Raw genomic sequence first — 18787 nt, 5'->3', positions numbered from 1 at the left:
TAAGAAGTAGGTAAAAAGCATGGCATGGGGTGAAAAGACTATGGTGGGGAGTGAAGTAGAAAAGCCGGAACTGTGCTCTTCCTCCTTTTTAACATCGTGGGATCTACCATTGGACCCATCATAGGAAGGTGAATTCAAGTAAAAACATTAAATTATGAAGGTTGATAGTTTTTATTATTAAGTCAATATAACCATTAATCTCTTTAAGATATTTTCAAACAACTATAAGAATTAAATACTTTGTTTTAAGCTTTGAATAAATTCTTTAATTAAAAAATAGAATCTTGAAACCTATTTTTATTATATTACAGTTTTTAAACATGAAAATGAGTTAGGTACACACACAATGTGTATATGAGACGTCTATCTGAAATACGTACACCAGTGACTAATTTTCTTTGAGCTAAGTACTATATACATGTTTTTTGTGGTGTCCCAGAATCAGACATGGTAGTGTAGATTTTTTTTTTTCTGAGTTTTTCTAAGATTAGAGTTTGATACAGCCTCAGTGAGGAACCAAAAAGTGTTTCTCTTTTTCTTTATTGTTCTGGTCAGTGAAGACCATCAATTTCTTAATAAAATATAAGTACGGAAAGTTTATATTCCTAGAGAATAGACTATTCTGCTCTGGTCATGACTCTGGGTGTGGGTTAGAAGGCATATGTTTTTAACATAACTGACTCTATGCTCTTTGTGAGTGACTGGTGGCATTCACATGTGGCCCAAGTAGTCAATGTGTATTGATTGCTAGTTTGAACCACATTTGCTGGGATAATATTATTATCTGAGAAAATGAGGAAGCCACTCATCCTTGGAAAGAATACAGATATATATACAAATAATTGGTAGCTGAACCCAACTGTGGAATGTCAGGATTCCCAGCAGAAATAGCCTTGGTGGTGTTAGCCTCTGTTTTCCCCTTTGTTCATTTGGGTTTCATTTTACACTGACAAAAAAGGACAAGATTAACCTTTACTCTGACGTGTGATTTTAGGAAAAGGGAGGAGCAACATTTATAAAGAATGAATTCTCAGCTAAGAGCAAATCCAACAGTCCTTCTGTTGCCTACCTCACAGCTCAGACCTGTTAAGGAGTGCTAGGACTAGACACACCAAGAATCGAGCCTTCTTCCTCTTGTCTTATATGGTAATCAATCTCTTTTAGATGGTGTGACTAAACCTTTAGTTTTACATTTTCAGTTTATTTTTCTAAATTTAACAGATCCTGAACATGGTGACCTGTCAGGACATGGGCATTTTGATTAGTTGTTATTTTCAGTTAAGTATCGAATACAGTGGCTGAGATACAAGCATAGTGAGTGTCACCACTCGTGGCTGCACCTGTCCCCACAGCGTGTCAACATTCATTTTGTAATCTGTAAAAAGAAGGACAAAACACAGGTTTGTTTGTTGGAAATATAAAGCCCCTGGTTGATGTGAGGCACTCAGCTTATAATAGACATTATTCCTTAGATCCTAGTTTCAAATAAAGATAATGTTAGACCTGGGATTGGCTCTGGACATAATTCACTTTGGAGTTGTTTGCTATCAGATCACCATAAGGTATTTCTGAGTATTGATACAACATAGGAGAGAATCAAATTTTAAAGTAAATTTCTAGGTATTTTCTCTCTTGTTTTAACACATTAAATGTCTTAAAAAATGTTTATAATGCCTAACTTGTGATGGACTTTAGTTTCAATTTTGTTCTTAGTTATTGAAGATATTGACAAAATGTCATACAAAATTATTTTGTATTTTTTGTAGGACTGGGAAACAGAAACTCATGACTGGTATTGTTTTGAATGCCATTTGCCTGGAGAGGTGTTGATATGTGACCTGTGTTTTCGTGTGTATCATTCCAAGTGTTTGTCTGATGAGTTCAGGCTTAGAGACAGCAGTAGTCACTGGCAGTGCCCAGTTTGCAGGGTGAGTACCTATGAGCTTTCCTGTGCTGGTCAGAGGGTTGGAATCAATGAATGTTAGTGTCACCGAGGTGCCCCAGATGGTATTGCCAGGTGAATGATGAATCCTGGAGGGTGGGGGTTACTTGGTGAAATGACTGACAAATGAACACAACACTCATAAACGGGCATCGCAGACACACCCCATGTTTCAGGATGCACATTTTAGAGAATTTTAATCACATAGAGATAGCTTCTCTTCACATATTTTACACCTATTTCTAGATCATGTGACTGCTTTAAAGGCTAGCCTTTCAGAACATGAACTGTTTGCCACATGGAGGTCTGTTCAATAGTGGTTCTATAATGCCTGGCAGAGTTGATGCTACCGAGCACTTCTCAGCAAAAGGCCCAGTGTTGGAGTGCACTTGATCACCTTCCCATCTTATAAGTGGAAGGTGCTTTTTCTTTCTGTTCTCATGATGGGGTTTATTTTTTGCTTATATTTTCTGTGGTGGGTGAAGGGATGGGACAGTTGCACAGTAAGAATTTTAATTAAAGTAAAATGTATTGTGCGGTTGGTAAAATACATATTTTGCACAATAATTTCCTCACCGAAGAATATGCATGCTTGTATTGTAGTGTCTGTATATGAGCAGTGTGTGCTGACTAAATACTGCACTTCCAGAGCACCAATGGCGATGGTACAGACTTGTCTGATTGCTTTATAATTTGTTTTATGATTTGTGTCACTCAGCTACATAGCTGGAAGTAATACTTAAGTCAATGGAATGTTTTATTTACTTTCTTAAAAATTGTATTTTTACTCTTTCCTTTTTTTTAACGTCAGTGAAAGATTTCATCTGGACATGATCAGTAAATGTCCACACTCACCTTAGTCCTCCCTCCATAGGAACCGATTCCTCGATTACTGACATCTTCATTACTTGAGCACGTTTAGCTTAAAAAGTAGAGAAAAGACAGTTAGGATAGCATTTAAATAACAAGCCTGTTTCCAGGTGAATTATTAGGAAATGTGAGAAGGAATCAGCCAATACATCTGGCTGGGTCAGCGTCAGGCTGCGGTTGGAGATTTCTTCCAGATGTTTAAAACACACGCTGCCCACAGGAAAGTAGTGCAGGCCTGGCCTCAGCCTAGCTGGAGCTGGAGCTCTAAGCAGGGGCTGTGCCACTTGAGTTATGTGTTCATAGATTTTGATCATGCTTCTTAAAAGCAAATACATATCTCTTATCTTTTAGGAAATAAACCTTGACCTCTCACAAGGAAGAGCTGGGCCTGGTGGCACAGGCCTGTAACCCAGCTACTCAGGACTGCTGGGCCTACAGAGTAAGTCCAGGGCCATCCTAGGGAAACCAGTGAGGCCCTGTCAGCAAAAGAAGCAGGCCAGCAAGCAAAAGAAACTAAGAGAGGCCTTTTCCATAGAGCTCAGCAGGAGAGTCCTCTGCAGCTTTCCTAGTGTGTGAGAGCCTGCCTTCAACCCCTTGTCCAGAGCCCCAAGGAGAACAGACTGAACGTGCTGACGTAGTAAGAGCAGCAGAGAGCCACACCTGCCCACACTGCAGGTTCTTACACTTCACATTCAGTTCTTATTGTCACAGAAAGGGATTTCAGTAAGGCGCTGAGAGTTTTGAGGGAGCTTGAGCCCAATGGGGGTTTTGCATCATTTATAGAAGAGACAGAGATGGAACCATACTTTGAAGAACATAGCATGCATGAAGTTCTGCTTCTGTTTCCTGGCCACAGTTGCTCTGTTGGGTGCTGGTTGGTTGTTTGCTTGTTTGTTTTTAACTTCATTGTAAATTGACTGAGAAATGCATGGCTACCTCATTTTATTTTTGTTCGTTTGTTTTTGTTTTTCCTTGTTTAGTTTAGATGCTTTTATGATAGGAGGATATAGCTACACTAATGAAAATGATAGTGTAAGTCATAAAAACCTGTAAATTATGTGTTTATAGCATAATCTGTGACCTGTCCCCAGCAAGGCTCGGGAAGCCCAGGCTTGAGGCTGAATGTGGGCATTTCACCTTTAGCTCTGAAGCCACCAAAGAAACTATCATTTCTGAGTTCTGTTGCTTTAATAGTTATGCTCAAGAAAAAAGATAATTGGTAAGATTATTTTCCTAGTATGAAAAGGGACAATAACCTTAAAATTGTAATGGCAATTTAAGTGTAGCAAGTGAAATTTTTGGTTAATGTAGTTTTTAAAACAAAACTAAAATTTCTATAAAAATCATGTTTAATATTTAACAAATGAATGTCCAGATTGAAATATTCTTGGACTCAGGGAGTTTGGGGTTCATAGACTAAAACCCTAAATCTGTGGTTTCAATCAGAATCAACTTCCCAATCTCTTTTCCTCTAATGTTTGGGGAAGTTGGATAATTACACATAAAACCAAGGAGTTCTGTAAAGAAGAGCCTTATTGCCAGTCAGGCAAGAATAGACCCGAAGCCCAGCATTACCACAAAGTTGTAAGTTTAAGGCAGCCATGTCTCTAATAACTGGTAGACATTACAGACTTTGTTGTACCTTAGGTCCCAGGTAGGTGACGCATCACTGGAGTAGGCTGTGTCTCAACTGCCAGCTGTGCTGCCAGACCAGTCACTTGTGTCTCAGGTCTGAAGGTTGAAAAGACAATGTGCACCATTCTCAGTCAAAGTAATCTTCTAGTTCTCACCTTACCCTTGGGGGTCTTACATCTCACAGAGCTCCTTTAGAACACCTACTTTCTAAACAATGTTACCTTGCAGACACAGCCAGCTGTTTTTAAAAAGTAGCTCACCAATATCTATCTAATTAGATTTTACTTTGAGAAAAATGTCCTCAACATCTAGTTATACACTCTTGTTCCTGTGAAGTTATTTAGGAAAAGTTTTAAAATCATTTTTAAACACTTTGCCGTAAAGTATTCAAGTAACATAGAAATAAGAAAAGCAGAGCTCACAATTCCTTTTCTGTAGTGGTGTTCTTCAGACTCTTTATGCTGTGCATGGTGTGTGTGTGAAGTTTGTGCATTACTGGATACGGTCACCTTGTCTCCAAACGTCCTGTGTGTAGAGCTTGCAGGAAAGCACAGGCCCCTCATCTGACCGGGTTGTACACGTGTGCCTCTGTGTGCTGCCCATCACCCTGCACAGACAGCTCGTCAGATGTACTCACAGCGCTGTGGGAAACACACTCGGCATTGCGCAGATTATTATTGGCCATTTGGCTTCTGTCAGCTGTCTTCTTTTCACTTCTCTTCATTTTCATTATTGTTTCCAAATTACAAAGTCATTTTCCTCTTTGTTGCCAAAGTTTTGTGGTAGGCTGTGTGTGTGTGCATCTGTGTACTGCATTCGTATTAGCCTACTAGCTTCTTGGGGAAAAAAAAATCACAGGACTGTTTGAGTGATATCTGTAAACATTATTTTTGGACTAAGGAAACTTGGAATCAGAATAAAACCAGGAACTATGGTTCCAATCAGTCAGAATCAATTTTCAGTTTACTTTTTCCTCTTAATGTTTTTTCTCTTAATGGTGAAAGAATATAGAATATACAGATAAGGAACTTTGGAACATTGTTTTAATATACAGGCATGATGGTCTGTCATTAAAAACTCTACAACCACTTGCTAGGGTGGCACCATATTGTTTTTTGGCATAGTGCTTCCTGTTAATCTGCAGTGGTGGAAGGTGTCTCCTGCTGTCCAGTGTGAGCCTCCAGACAGATGTGGTGTGACTACCAGAGCAGACAGTGTTGTTCTTAAACATTCATACTTGGAACCCTGTACAGCCCTAAGAGAAGCATCTTCTAATATGAAAATGTCATTCTTGAAAGAGTGGTCTAGCCTTTGTCTACTCATCAAACCCTTCTATCACTTTAAGAATTCTAAAGGAGGCCCAGGTAGCGGTGGCACACACCTTTAATCTTAGCACTCAGGAGGCAGAGGCAGGTAGATCAATGAGTTCAACACTACCCTGCTCTATAGAGTGAGGTCCATGATAGTCACGGCTACACAGAGAAACATTGTCTCTGAAAGAAGAAAGGAAGGAAGGAAGGAAGGAAGGAAGGAAGGAAGGAAGGAAGGAAGGAAGGCAGGCAGGCAGGCAGGCAGGCAGGCAGGCAGGCAGGCAGGCAGGCAGGCAGGCAGGCAGGCAGGCAGGCAGGCAGGCAGGCAGGCAGACAAACAGACAGAAAGCCTAAAGGTATGAGTGAGTGACACTTGCTCTCTTTCCCTCATGAAACATCAGAAGACTAAGGAGCAGTACCATAAAGCAGGGAAAATATATGACAGAGATGGGGTTTCAATGTGGGCTCCATCTTCATCCTCCTTTTAATATATTCATTCTCCTCTATAAGCTCATTTTGTTTTTCTTGACTAGGAATTGTAGATTCATGGTAGTGCCACAGGTTAAATTCATAAACATACTTTACCCTGTGAACTCTAGTGTGCATTGGCAGCAGTTAGGACGCTGAGTTGTTATGTGATTCCATAGTCAGTAACTATCAGGAAGGCAGTAGTCAGAAGTTCTGGGTGAGCTCCTTGTTCCCTTCTCTGTTGCTGGGCCTCAGATGGAATACTGTTTGGAGATTTGCCCACAAGGAATAACAAAAATACCGCTTGACTGTTCATCACCTCATCTGATTAAACTACATCACTTTACATCCCATATAGTATGTGTATGTGTGTGCACACCACACAAATATCACATGTACCACATGCTGTATATACATACTACATACCAGATAAAACAAATACACATATCACAATATGCCAGACATTTCAGAGATCACACATGCTATACTAGCTATATTATACACAAAAATCCTAGACATCTCCCCTACATACACACAAACCACACATCATACACCAGATAATACTCACTATACACACACATCACATACATCACATACTATTTTTGAATGAAAGGATCCACTTAAATCATGAAACATAAGATTGTTCCCATAGGTCCTTTAAAAATCTGAAAAGTACTCATCCCTTCTTAAATATTTACATGGCATTTCTCTCTGTGAAAAAATTATTTGTATGAATTGCATGGTAGATGAATATAGCCCAGTAGTAAAATATGAAAACATAAGAAATATAAGAAAACAAAAGATAAATTATTATTATTATTATTATTATTATTATTATTATTATTATTATTATTACATAATGCCTTGGGTCTGAGCTACAAAGCTCTTTGAGTTTGCAGCCTATGGTTCCCCGTCCCTTGGCCTTAACTCTTAAGAGTGCACTGAGGCCTCTAGCCCAAGTCTCCATGCTGCCACATCCTTCTGAACACATCCCAAAGGAGAGATTCTGCAAAGCAAAGCAAAAAGCTTTAGAAGAGCACATGTGAATGTGCTGGAGAGATGGCTCGGTGCTTCAGAGTAGATGCTGTTCTGAGGACCCAGGTTCAATTCCCAGTGCTCCACAACAGGCAGATCATAACTGCTTGTAACACCAACTCCGGAGCACCTTCTCAGACACCAGCCTTTTAAAGTTAACTTTTAAGTCCTAGGTCAAGCCCCTGGTGCCCTTTCTGTCAAACATGGGTTGCAATGTGCCCATTAGGTAGGTGAAGATCAAAGGAATAGAACTTGTCTGTTACTTAAGCTAACCAGAGAATGTTTCTGTGGAGGAGCAGCAGGGGCCAAGTGACTGCTCAGAGGACCTGATGTGGAAGCAAGTCCACTGCAGGGTAGAGGTACTTGAAAGTTGTCTCATGGAAGAAGAGTTGGGGCTACTTCTGTACTCGCTTCATGCTTTGGGGACACAGGTAGTATAGTGTATCCTAACTCCTGAAGCAGAGTGGTTTGTAGTTAATACTCACAATGAAGTGGGACCATGTGATAAATGAAAGGTGTTTAGATGCAATTCTCCTTTCATGTATCTGCTTTGAAATGGCTACTCTTGTCGTTTGGTCAGTTCACTTTTATGAATGTGAGCGACTTAGTATTTTTACCCCCAAAGTAAATATCTTTGCTTTCAAGGTCCATATTAACAAACATAGAATGGATATTTGGCTTTTAAGTGAATTAGAAGTAGAAGCCATTATTTTTTAAATGGTGAGTAATACTGAAAATAATGACCATTGATCACATTAGTTTAAAGATACCTGTATTTCATAAATTTAATTTAAAGGGAAATAGAAAATTGCTTTTAATATAATGCTACCTGAACAATATACTGTCATAAGGTGGCTTTGCTCCCTATGGGCTTAGCTAGATAAAAAAGAAATAAGAACTCTGAAAAGGGGAGAAGCTGTTCAAATTGAGTCTAAGACAGAAAGTGTGAACTCCTGGGTATTGTCGCCTAATCACTGTTGAAGCTATCTAAACCCACTCAGGTTAGGAAAGAAGTCGCATGGTTTGTACAGTGCATTTCCATGGTAAATGTTATAGTAAACAGACTTGGACCCAAGCAACAAGCAGGCTGTGACAGGTTTGGGCAATAGCGTATTAGATCCTGCCATTTCTCTTTTGGAGGCTGGGCAGCAAGTTAACTGAACTTTATTATAGTTTTTCTTTAGATTTATTTTTATGTACTATGCTTGGTGTTTTGCCTGCATGTATGTCTGTGTACTATATGTATGCCTGGTGCCCACAGAGGCCAGAGATGCAGATGGCTGCGAACCATCATTATGGGTCCTTGGAATCAAACCCAGGTCTTCTTTAAGGACAGGCGCTCTTAGTAAATAAAACCATTGAGTCCTCACGAAGTTTATTATAATGCTCAAGATCTGAGAAGATAAATAATGCTTATGCTTTTGTTGTAGTGGATAGGTATGATCTTAAGCAAAACGTGTTTAGTGAACAGAAAATACATAATTTCTCCTTGTTCACAGTGTAGAGTAGATGGTGTTGGGTAGGAGGGATTTGGAGCTCTGCAGACAGAGGTCTCACTGTCTGCATGCCTTCCTTCTTAAAAACAGAACAAGTAGCAAGGAGTGCGTTGGCACAAAACAGAAAAGGAGGGTGAGCAAGAGGGCTCAGTGGGTAAAGGTGCTTTGCTGCCGAGCTTGGGGACCTAAGCTCCATCCCCAGGACATAACGTGGTAGGAGGAGAGCACGAGCTCCCTCAGCTCACCCTTTGACCTCTCTGTGTGCAGTGCTGGATTTGGTAATTCTGCAGGACTGGACTCTTGACTAGGGAGGGCCATGTCAAAAGACTTGTATTCACTTTGATTGAAGAAGGTTACAGCCTGCCAGTGGAGAGCAAGCGTAATCTTCAAAGCTAGTGAAGGGGTTAGAGAGACAGGGCGGTGTGGGCGTCTGTGTAGCTTCTTCTGTTCAGTGGTTCTGACAGCCACGCTCGCTGTGAAAGCTCTTCCTCCATGGTTGGAGGAGCTTCTCGTCTGTTAAAATGCTGGGTGGCCTAATGGTCCTACACCTACACCCTGTGCCGGGGCCTCAGTACACACCCCTGTCTGTTTCCTAACGCTATCTCAGCAGTCTTGTTCTGTGAATATTTTTCTTTTGGTTTTTGATAACAAGGTGTTTCTGTATATTCTTGGCTGTCCTTCTGGAACTCTCTGTGTAGACCAGGCTTTCCTTAAACTCAAAGATTTCCTGCTTCTGCCTCCCAAGTGCTGAGATTAAAGGTGTGCATCAGCACACATACCTTCTGTCGGTTTCTTTTATAAAATATTTAACCTGAAATGCACCTGGGAATGGGGAGAAAACCTATGAAATCCTCAGGCATAAGAGCTTCTTGCAGCCCGAATTTTATTCCCATACATCCCTGGGAAAAGCTCTGCTTCTGTTGAGAAGCGCTCCCCACCCACTTTGGGAGACAGAGTCCATCACTGTGTGGGTCCAGACACACAGCTCTGTGGTCACTGGCACCAGGCAGTGTGTATGACTGAGAGCAGCTTCAGTGTCTAGAGGAGGGTTTCTTACCTGTTGGTAGAAAGGAGGGACTGGGTTCCTGTAAAAAGTGTGTTCTCCACAGACTGGTCTCCCAGTGCGATTCTTTGGGTCAGACCCATATGACCGAGGACACTGAAGTTGCTACTGTAGTGGATAAAATGAGCCCACAAATGCTTAGATCAGAGCCGCCCTCCACAGTGTATCTGATGCATACAATGAGTAGCAGAGCAAAGCTGGGCAAGGATGGAAAAAGACACGCAGGTGGACTGCAATGTGACCTTCAAAAGTTGTGTTTGAAGCCTCACTACTTTACACTTAGCAGGAGCACAGCGGCAGTGGAACTTCAAGTCTTGCCTCAGTGTGTGCCTATGGTTTTGGGGTTTGCTTTGTTTTGTTTTGTTGGGTGTGGGTCACACTGAGGACAGTATGTAGATTATAAACTCCTAGGTCTCTTCCTTCAACTAGCCTGATCAGAACCCTGTGAGTGACTTACAGACATTGGAAGTTTTCCTTTGAGGAGAGATGTAGGTTAGGAGAGCACACACAGCTCCCCTGTGGCATCCGAGTACCACACAGGGCACGTTTCAGCACAGCTGGCACTACCCCTTCCGTTCTGTCTCAGGAGAGTTTGCTTGCTCTAGGGCTTTATATAAGTGGACACTGACATTGTATCCAAAGGCTTCTCGACTGTGATAGACCCAAATAGAAAGTCTAAGCCTGAGAAGAACTTATCAGGCAACGGTAAGAGTTTCCTGAAGTAACATATAAATAAAGATGATATCTGAAGGTGTCTGGTCAGTTTGCGCTGGATGTAGCTAAGGAGGTGAGCCCTGTCTGGCCTCTCCTGTCACTCTCCTGTCACTCTGCTCTGGAATCGTCACTTTTAGCCTTATTCATCTTCACTTGTAACTGCAGCCACTTGCTGCAGACGAATTTCAGCAGAGCAAGAACTAGGTGTCATCCTCTGTCCTACTGTGTATTCCAGGGAAATGAAAGTTCCAGACTCAGCCTCTTTCCCCAATAGCACTGCTGTGTATGGCTATGCCGATAAGTAACCCTGACCATACAGGCAAAGCCAGAAAGGCTGAGCACAGACTGAGGCTTAAGGAGGTGATGACGGGCAAGTGCGGGCATGTGCTCGCTGAACGTTAGTGGAGTTTCCGTGCTGTTGCAGAGGGCTTTAAAGACAGGAGACGCTAGTGAGGGTCTTTTAACCATAGTGATATTCCACTTTCATCTGATTTTTGTGCATAGAAAAATCTGTGTTGCTTTATTTTGTATGGTACTGGCATCAAAAGAAATTAGATTTAAGTCAACAGAGTGAAATATTCCATAGGATTATGTTTAGAGCAAGGGTGCATAGATACAGTTTAGAGAGCAGAGGCCACTGTTGCCAGCCAGGTGGCTGCAGATAGCCCAGCTGGCTTGAGTGACTCAAAGGATGCATCAGAAAAGATAGCTGTTCCTGCCCTGTTTGATTTGTGCAGAGCTAGCTCCAGGATTTAGTGAGTATACTCCAGTACTTCAAGGGCTGATTGTGTGTTTCCTTGAACGGAGTTACCTACCTACAGACCGTTACCCAATCAGCAGCATTTCAAGACTCCTTGGTATCTGATGCTGTCTGGATGTTTCTCATCTAGTGAGGCTGACCATTTGAGGTCAGCAGCCCTGATGTGTGTCCACAGTGTGGTAGAGCAGATCTGACAGGGCGGCCGCCTAGGAGCATGTGTCTCCGTGCTCCCCTTTTCCTGGATGTAGACTTGTTTTCCTAAATGCTGGGGAAAAGCACAGCTCACCCATTTCACCCCGTGTGTAACCGCTTACCACCTGTGCGGCACAGCGGCTCAGGCCATAGGGCTACGGGGGAGACATGGAGTGTGCTTCACTCTGCCAAAGAGTCCAGGTCAGAGAAGTAAATGGAAGGAGAGCTAGGTCCTAAGTGGCAAATATCTGAGCAAAGCATGATCGGTGCCTGTAATACCAGCACTCAGCCAGGTGAGTTCAATGCCAGGCTGACTACACGGCAAGTTTCAGGCCAACCTTGCTTACATAATGAGACCCTATTTCAAAAGATAAAAGAAATATCTGAGATTGTTCCTTGATAGTAAAATACTCAAATGTTATTAGATATTTTTATATGCGTATGTAGTGAACCTGGAAATATTTCTTTTACTCTCCATGTTAAGCATATTAAAACTACTTTGTATGTATAAATACCTTCCTGAGTGTATAGCTCTCTGGTAGAAATAATATTAGCCATGGAAAATCGAAATCTAGTGGCTGAAAGGTTGTGACATTCATTAAAATAGGGCCAGGCCTGTTCCTCTTGCAGCAGTGTAATGAAATAGTGCTTTGACCTGCTGTGTGCCTTAGTTCTGACACAGTGGCATTTGTCTGAGTTTCTAAAAATTTCTAAAAAGTGAAATCTGAAATCCAATTTTCTTGAGAGATAAATAAAATAATCTAATTAGTAAAAATTTATATTTCTACTAGTTTGCTATATGAGCTAATCATGTCTATGGCTTAAAAAACAGATCTGTAAACTCAAGAAAAATGAAGACTGAAGTGTGGACACTATGCCCCTCCTTAGAAGTGGGAACAAAACACCCTGGGAAGGAGTTACAGAGACAAAGTTTGGAGCTGAGATGAAAGGATGGTCCATGTAGAGACTGCCATATCCAGGGATCCACCCCATAATCAGCATCCAAATGCTGACACCATTGCATACACTAGCAAGATTTTATCGAAAGGACCCAGATGTAGCTGTCTCTTGTGAGACTATGCCGGGGCCTAGCAAACACAGAAGTGGATGCTCACAGTCAGCTAATGGATGGATCACAGGGCTCCCAATGGAGGAGCTAGAGAAAGTACCCAAGGAGCTAAAGGGATCTGCAACCCTATAGGTGGATCAACATAATGAACTAACCAGTACCCCGGAGCTCTTGACTCTAGCTGCATATGTATCAAAAGATGGCCTAGTCGGCCATCACTGGAAAGAGAGGCCCATTGGACACGCAAACTTTATATGCCCCAGTACAGGGTAACGCCAGGGCCAAAAAGGGGGAGTGGGTGAGTAGGGGAGTGGGGGTGGGTGGGTATGGGGGACTTTTGGTATAGCATTGGAAATGTAAATGAGCTAAATACCTAATAAAAAATGGAAAAAAAAAACAGATCTGTTAGTGGACCCACCGTACACAATTCATCAGCAGACTAGCTTTAACAAAATAAGATATATTGAAACTGTCTGTTTCATAGTGTCAATTTACAATGTTCCTAAAAGACTTTAACCTTGGATCTTTGGTAAACTTAGAGACTCTCTGTTACATATATTATTTCTTTTCATTAGAAAATGCTTTGAAGTTAAAGTACCAAGAAAAGGGAAAATTTTCATTTCACAGGCACTATGTCAAGTACAACATATTTTTCAATTCCCATCTTTTTGAGGGAAATACTACTCATGTTATGTAACTACCACGGACTTTATCAAGTGATGGAAGTGATCTAACACATTATTTGCATGCTATAGTCCTTTTACATGTGGACATGTAAGTGACAGGCTCGTCTGGCCTCTTCTTTCTCTCCCAGAGCATTAAGAAGAAGCACTCTAACAAGCAGGAAATGGGCACCTACTTGAGGTTCATCGTCTCCCGAATGAAGGAGCGGGTGAGTGTGTGCTTGGCTCCTTGCACTGTGGCTCTTGCAGTGGGAACCATGGAAACTTTTGCTTACATATTTGGCTATGGTCTCGTCTGGTTTCCAAGACAAGGTCTCTATATGTAGCCCAGACTGGAATATATGATTCTCCTGCCTCAGCCTCCTGAGGCAATTTGGTTGCTGTTTTATTCATTATCTATAACAAATGTTTTTGTGTTGAAATGAACTTTGACTTTTGCTTTGTATTTGACATAAGCATTTTATTGGCTGTATTCAATTAAAACATATTTTAAAAATAATTTATAAAAATGAACATTTGCATTAGTTATTATGCAAATGGCATTTCTTTTTTTGAAAAATTTTATTAGATATTTTCTTCATTTACATTTCAAATGCTATCCCCTTTCCTAGTTTCCTCTCCAAAAGTCCCCTATACTCTTCCCTCATCCTGCTCTCCAACCCACCCACTCCTGCTTCCTGGCATTCCCCTGTACTGGGGCATATAATCTTCACAAGACCAAGGGGCCTCTCCTCTCATTGATAGTTGACTAGGCCATCTTCTGCTACATATGCAGCTAAAGATATGAGCTCTGGGGGGTACTGGGTAGTTCATATTGTTGCTCCACCTATAGGGTTGCAGACCCCTTCAGCTCCTTGGGTGCTTTCCCTAGCTCCTCCATTGGGGGCCCTGTGATCCATCCAATAGCTGACTGTGAGCATCCACTTCTGTAGCAAATGGCATTTTTTAAATAGCTCTTCTATCAAACCTTGAAGAATGCCACATTACATTAACTGTACTCATTCTCCATTGATTATAACGAATGTCTAAGATTATAAAATATTTTGACATTTAGGAATTGGTGTTTTACGTGTCACTTTATATATCTAAAAACCTTTTAGGCTATAGACCTTAATAAGAAAGGAAAGGACAGTAAGCATCCTATGTACCGGAGGCTGGTCCACTCAGCTGTTGACGTCCCTACCATACAAGAGGTAACATGGCTCTTTACTTCCACTTCCCTGTGTCTATGACTACCAAGAGAGAGGGTAAGTAGCAGCATGCATGATGGCGGTGGTCATGGTAGCCTGCTATACCATGCATTTGTGCCACCATTCCTGCTGATTGACACAGTCCTACCTATAAATGTCACACTACAATGCGAAATTTGAAAGGCATGGCTTTCAACCACTCACAGCTTCTGATATTTGCTGATTCCAGGAAGCACATTCTAGCTGGGGAAACTTGACATTTTGTATGTAAAGTATTAATTTCTGAACTACTCATTTCTACTTTAGCAGTGTACTTGGGAGTTTCAGGGACAACTTAGGGTGTAGAATGGATTTAGTGTCTTGGGAAACCATAAAATTAGGGTTGAAACTAGAAGTAATTCTTAGATCTTTGAGAATTGCAAACAGTTACTTTTGACCATATTCACCTCTTCCTTGAACTGTTCCCAGATCCAACCCCTTTTTCTAAACACCCAACTTTATATCCTTTTTTAAACCATCAAGTATACTTTGTGCTGCCCATATATCCCAAAATTTACTTTTGTCTTTGTGCTCCATTATAGAGTTTGAGGGTCTAAAGACAAAGCCCCCTCCTCACCCTGTGTTTGGACTCCTATAGCCCCTTCCTGCCAAAATTCACTACACCCCACTGCCATCACCCCTCCCATGAAGGTGTCTGGATTCTCTTAGGCTCCCTGTAAAGTGGGATGATGCTATCTGGGTTCATGCTTTGGCCTTATATAATATGAGCAGGAGTCCTGTAAGGAAAATTAGCAGAAAGACAAGATTTCTATGATCTTATCAGTCTGTGATCCAGTTTAAAATCCAAAACATGAATCATGGTTTAGAGCAGAACTCACCAGGAGGCGCTTTGTGGGCATCGTGGCTAGGTATGTAGCTGGGCAAGCTCCTGCAAGGTCCCGTGCCTGTTGTACACTAGCCCGTTAGAGGTAGGATACACAGGAAGATACACAGAAGATACACAGGAAGATACACAGGAAGATACACAGGAAGATACACAGGAAGGGAAGGGAAGCATCAGAGCTGGCCAGCGCCACTTCCCCTGCAATTCTATGTAGGCTGTATAGGTGATGACCTAGGAGAAGTGGGAATTATCATTAAAGAAAGGGCAGTTGAACTAGTACTACTATATAAGAAAGAAGTTTCATGAGTCACATGGTATGTGAACATTCCTTAGAAGACTTGGCTTTCCAAGCCATTTTTATGCCAAAATCACTAGGATTCAGAAATTCTTGCTATTTCCAGGTAGCTTAGCTCTACATAAAGTACTAGAAAAGTTTGGGCTCCTTTCTACGAGGGGGAGATACCCCTCCAGAGTCTCTTTGGCCACCTACCAAAGGCCAAGCTACAAAGAGTGCATTGAAGAAAGTCCTTTTCTGTTTCTCACTAATGTAGAGAAAGCCATGCATTGTTTTGGTCTATAGAGGAACTCCTGAGACTTCACTGCAAGCCAATGTCTGGTCCTGCTCAGAATCACATCTTAAGAGGTTTGGGGACTGTTGTGTAGGCTAATGGCTCCTCCTCTGTCTTCATCCAGCTGTTAGGAAGATGGCAGGCATATGTGGCCCTGCTCTGTTCTAATCATTTCCTATTGGCAAAGCTCAGCAGCAGCTGCCCCCACAGCTGCAGTTGAGGCATGGCAGCTGTGCAGTCCACTGTGGGAAGTAGACACACTGGCCACATGTGGCTCTGTTATTTCTGGTGCAGGCAGCCAGAGTTCAGATGTCATCTGGGCAGATTCTGCTGTGTCCCCTTCTCAAGTTCTGTCTTTTACCCCACAGAAGGTGAATGAGGGGAAGTACCGGAGTTACGAGGAGTTCAAGGCTGACGCACAGCTGCTTCTCCACAACACAGTGATCTTCTATGGAGGTTCCATCCTTTTTGTCTTTCTGTACAGTTTGAAAATATTAAATTCCACGTTGAATATCTGCAACAGTTCTTTGTAATTCATACATGAGTAATGATGTTGGAATTTAAACTGATGCTTGCTTCCTGGTGTGGCTTACAGAGGTGATGGCCAGTGCCCTGTGTGGGGAAAGCATTCTTTTGACCTTTTTTTTTTCCCCTGGTGCTGAGGATCTAGCTAAGGGACTTGTGAATGTCAGTTAAGCACTCTCCCACTAAACTACATCCTCAGTGAAATGCCGGCTTCCCATCCACATGCTCTCTCTTAGCTAAGAGGGTTTTCTGAGCACTTCAGAGTTTTCATACTTTCCTACTAAGATCTCCTTCTCAAAGACACGAAATCCCTCTCTAGGAGTTGTGTTAAATGCAAGTTGCCTGTGCCACCTGAACATTCTATAAAACGTGTGTTTTGAGATGACTGTGTTGCCATTTGATAAACGGAATGACAGTAGAGTGGCTTGACTCAATGGCAGTGGCTTCTAGAATATTGATGATAGGTTGTTTATCTTCAATTACAGCAGACAGTGAGCAGGCGGACATTGCACGGATGTTATATAAAGACACGTGTCACGAGGTACTTTATATTCACACTTAATTATTAAACTTCTGTTATAATCCTACTCGTCAGGCCTCTGTCCTTCATTGCTACATCTTAATTGTGGCAGTTCCTTTGAATGTAATTCGATTTTCATGTTCCGCATATATGGGAAGGAAGTAAATATTCTTGGAAAAACTTAACAACATGTTATGGCAAATAACTTTAGTAACTTTGAAGCACTGCTCATTGCTGATGTGTTGGTGAGGTGGTGAGATGTGCACGAGCTGCCCTCTGTAGCCAGAGCCATGTCTTAGAATGAGGGTCACATGACAAGCCAGTTAAGGCAGAGAACAAACTCTCTGTGCATACAGGAAGAGAAACATCGAAAGTTTTTCTTGTAAAAAAAATCTCAAATAAGGAGTTTGATTTCTTCCGTTCATTTCAAATTCAGATTTTCTTTTTTAGTTATTTAAGTCTTATTGGATCACTTCTGTGTTAGAAGGAGTGAAACGGTGATGTAGGTATAAACTCTAGGGCACAGAGAGCTATCTGCTGGAGAAAAGTTGGCAACAGGAAAAGAAAGAACTAACCTGTACAGTTATGAAGAAATCTCTGCAAGCAAGGCCGGCAGTGGGCAGAGCCAGGGAAGGACACTGTCACCTGGCTTGTGAGTGGAGGAGTCCGCTGTGGCAAGGCCTCGCTCATACTAAGGTGTTGAGTTGCAGTGCGCTAGATTAGGGAAGGGCCCGAGAACACGGCTGCATGCCACGCAGCTGCATCTCTTCTGCCGTGGTTCAAACCGTTGCTTTGCTTTTCAGCTGGACGAGCTGCAGCTTTGCAAGAACTGCTTCTATCTGTCAAACGCACGGCCCGACAACTGGTTCTGCTACCCTTGCGTATGTGGGATTTTGTGATTTTCCTTTATAGAGAACTGTTTGTTAGTTATCCCTGTTTACTTACGGATGGTAAAGCCTGTGAAATATACTTCTTTACATCATATAGTTCATGTGATCTTAATGAGTATGCACAGATGAAACCTGACAAAGCAACAACCATTCTCAGTTCCGAATGTCAACAGCACTGAGTAAGACCATGCCTGGGTCCCTTGATAAACAGGAGAGCGAGGCTTTTGCTTTTCCTCTGTTTCAACAAGAGACCTGAGGCTTTGCCTCTCTCTGCTGCTCCATCATTTCCTATGAAACGGCAGCGTGTGTGAGCATTTGAGGGCAGTGTCCCCAGAGACTCTGACATCAGGTGGACTTAGGAGGCCTCACAATCAGAAAATCTCTGTGGGTCCTAAAACTCTCCCCTTCCTAGCACACAGCCAGGTGCTACTGGACGCACACTCAGTGCACTCTGCTCACTGCTGTCATGCACGGGGCTCTTGGATTTAGAGGCCACCTTATCCCAGCTTCTGCCTCATCTGGAGAATAGTCTAGAATTGTTTTTTCTCTTAAACATATGAATTGTGGTTATTTTGTTGATGTCAAAAGAAAAAAAGTACTTCTATATATCTCATAGTTAAAAGGAAATATCCAATTAGATTATGCCTTACTTAGCCCATGTTTCTCTACTTAAGTAGTTCAATATTAAAAGAAATAACATATCATTTTCAGATACCTAATCATGAGCTGGTTTGGGCTAAAATGAAAGGTTTTGGGTTTTGGCCAGCCAAAGTCATGCAGAAAGAAGACAATCAAGTGGATGTTCGCTTCTTTGGCCATCACCACCAGAGGTAATTCACAGCTTGTGCAGTAGCCAGAGCTGAGCTCATGAATGTGTGGGTGGCTGTTCTAGGGACAGGAGCGCCATGTTTGTTTCACATTCACACATGCCTGTAGCTAGTAATAACTTATGTAAGTTTTCAGTATTGTTGTA

The 18787-nt window shown here is 41.9% G+C and overlaps 1 protein-coding gene across 27 annotated transcripts in view; it reads left to right on the top strand.

The window, feature by feature from the left end:
• Positions 1 to 18787, top strand: part of Zmynd11 (zinc finger, MYND domain containing 11) — an 81179-nt gene that overhangs the window by 53941 nt on the left and 8451 nt on the right. For 19 of the 27 annotated variants that reach the window (NM_001347474.1, NM_001199141.2, XM_006516506.4 and 16 more), the window contains 7 exons: positions 1767 to 1928; positions 13369 to 13446; positions 14338 to 14430; positions 16248 to 16335; positions 16890 to 16945; positions 17728 to 17805; positions 18526 to 18644. In NM_001347474.1, the coding sequence (NP_001334403.1) occupies positions 1767 to 1928; positions 13369 to 13446; positions 14338 to 14430; positions 16248 to 16335; positions 16890 to 16945; positions 17728 to 17805; positions 18526 to 18644 (674 nt within the window). The remainder of the gene's footprint in view (positions 1 to 1766; positions 1929 to 13368; positions 13447 to 14337; positions 14431 to 16247; positions 16336 to 16889; positions 16946 to 17727; positions 17806 to 18525; positions 18645 to 18787) is intronic. The other 8 variants (NM_144516.4, NM_001347473.1, NM_001347479.1 and 5 more) reach the window with 2 other exon arrangements.

The sequence above is a fragment of the Mus musculus genome, chromosome 13, assembly GCF_000001635.26.
Source record: "Mus musculus strain C57BL/6J chromosome 13, GRCm38.p6 C57BL/6J".
Lineage (NCBI taxonomy): Eukaryota > Metazoa > Chordata > Mammalia > Rodentia > Muridae > Mus > Mus musculus.
This window is presented reverse-complemented; position numbering and strand designations above follow the sequence as displayed.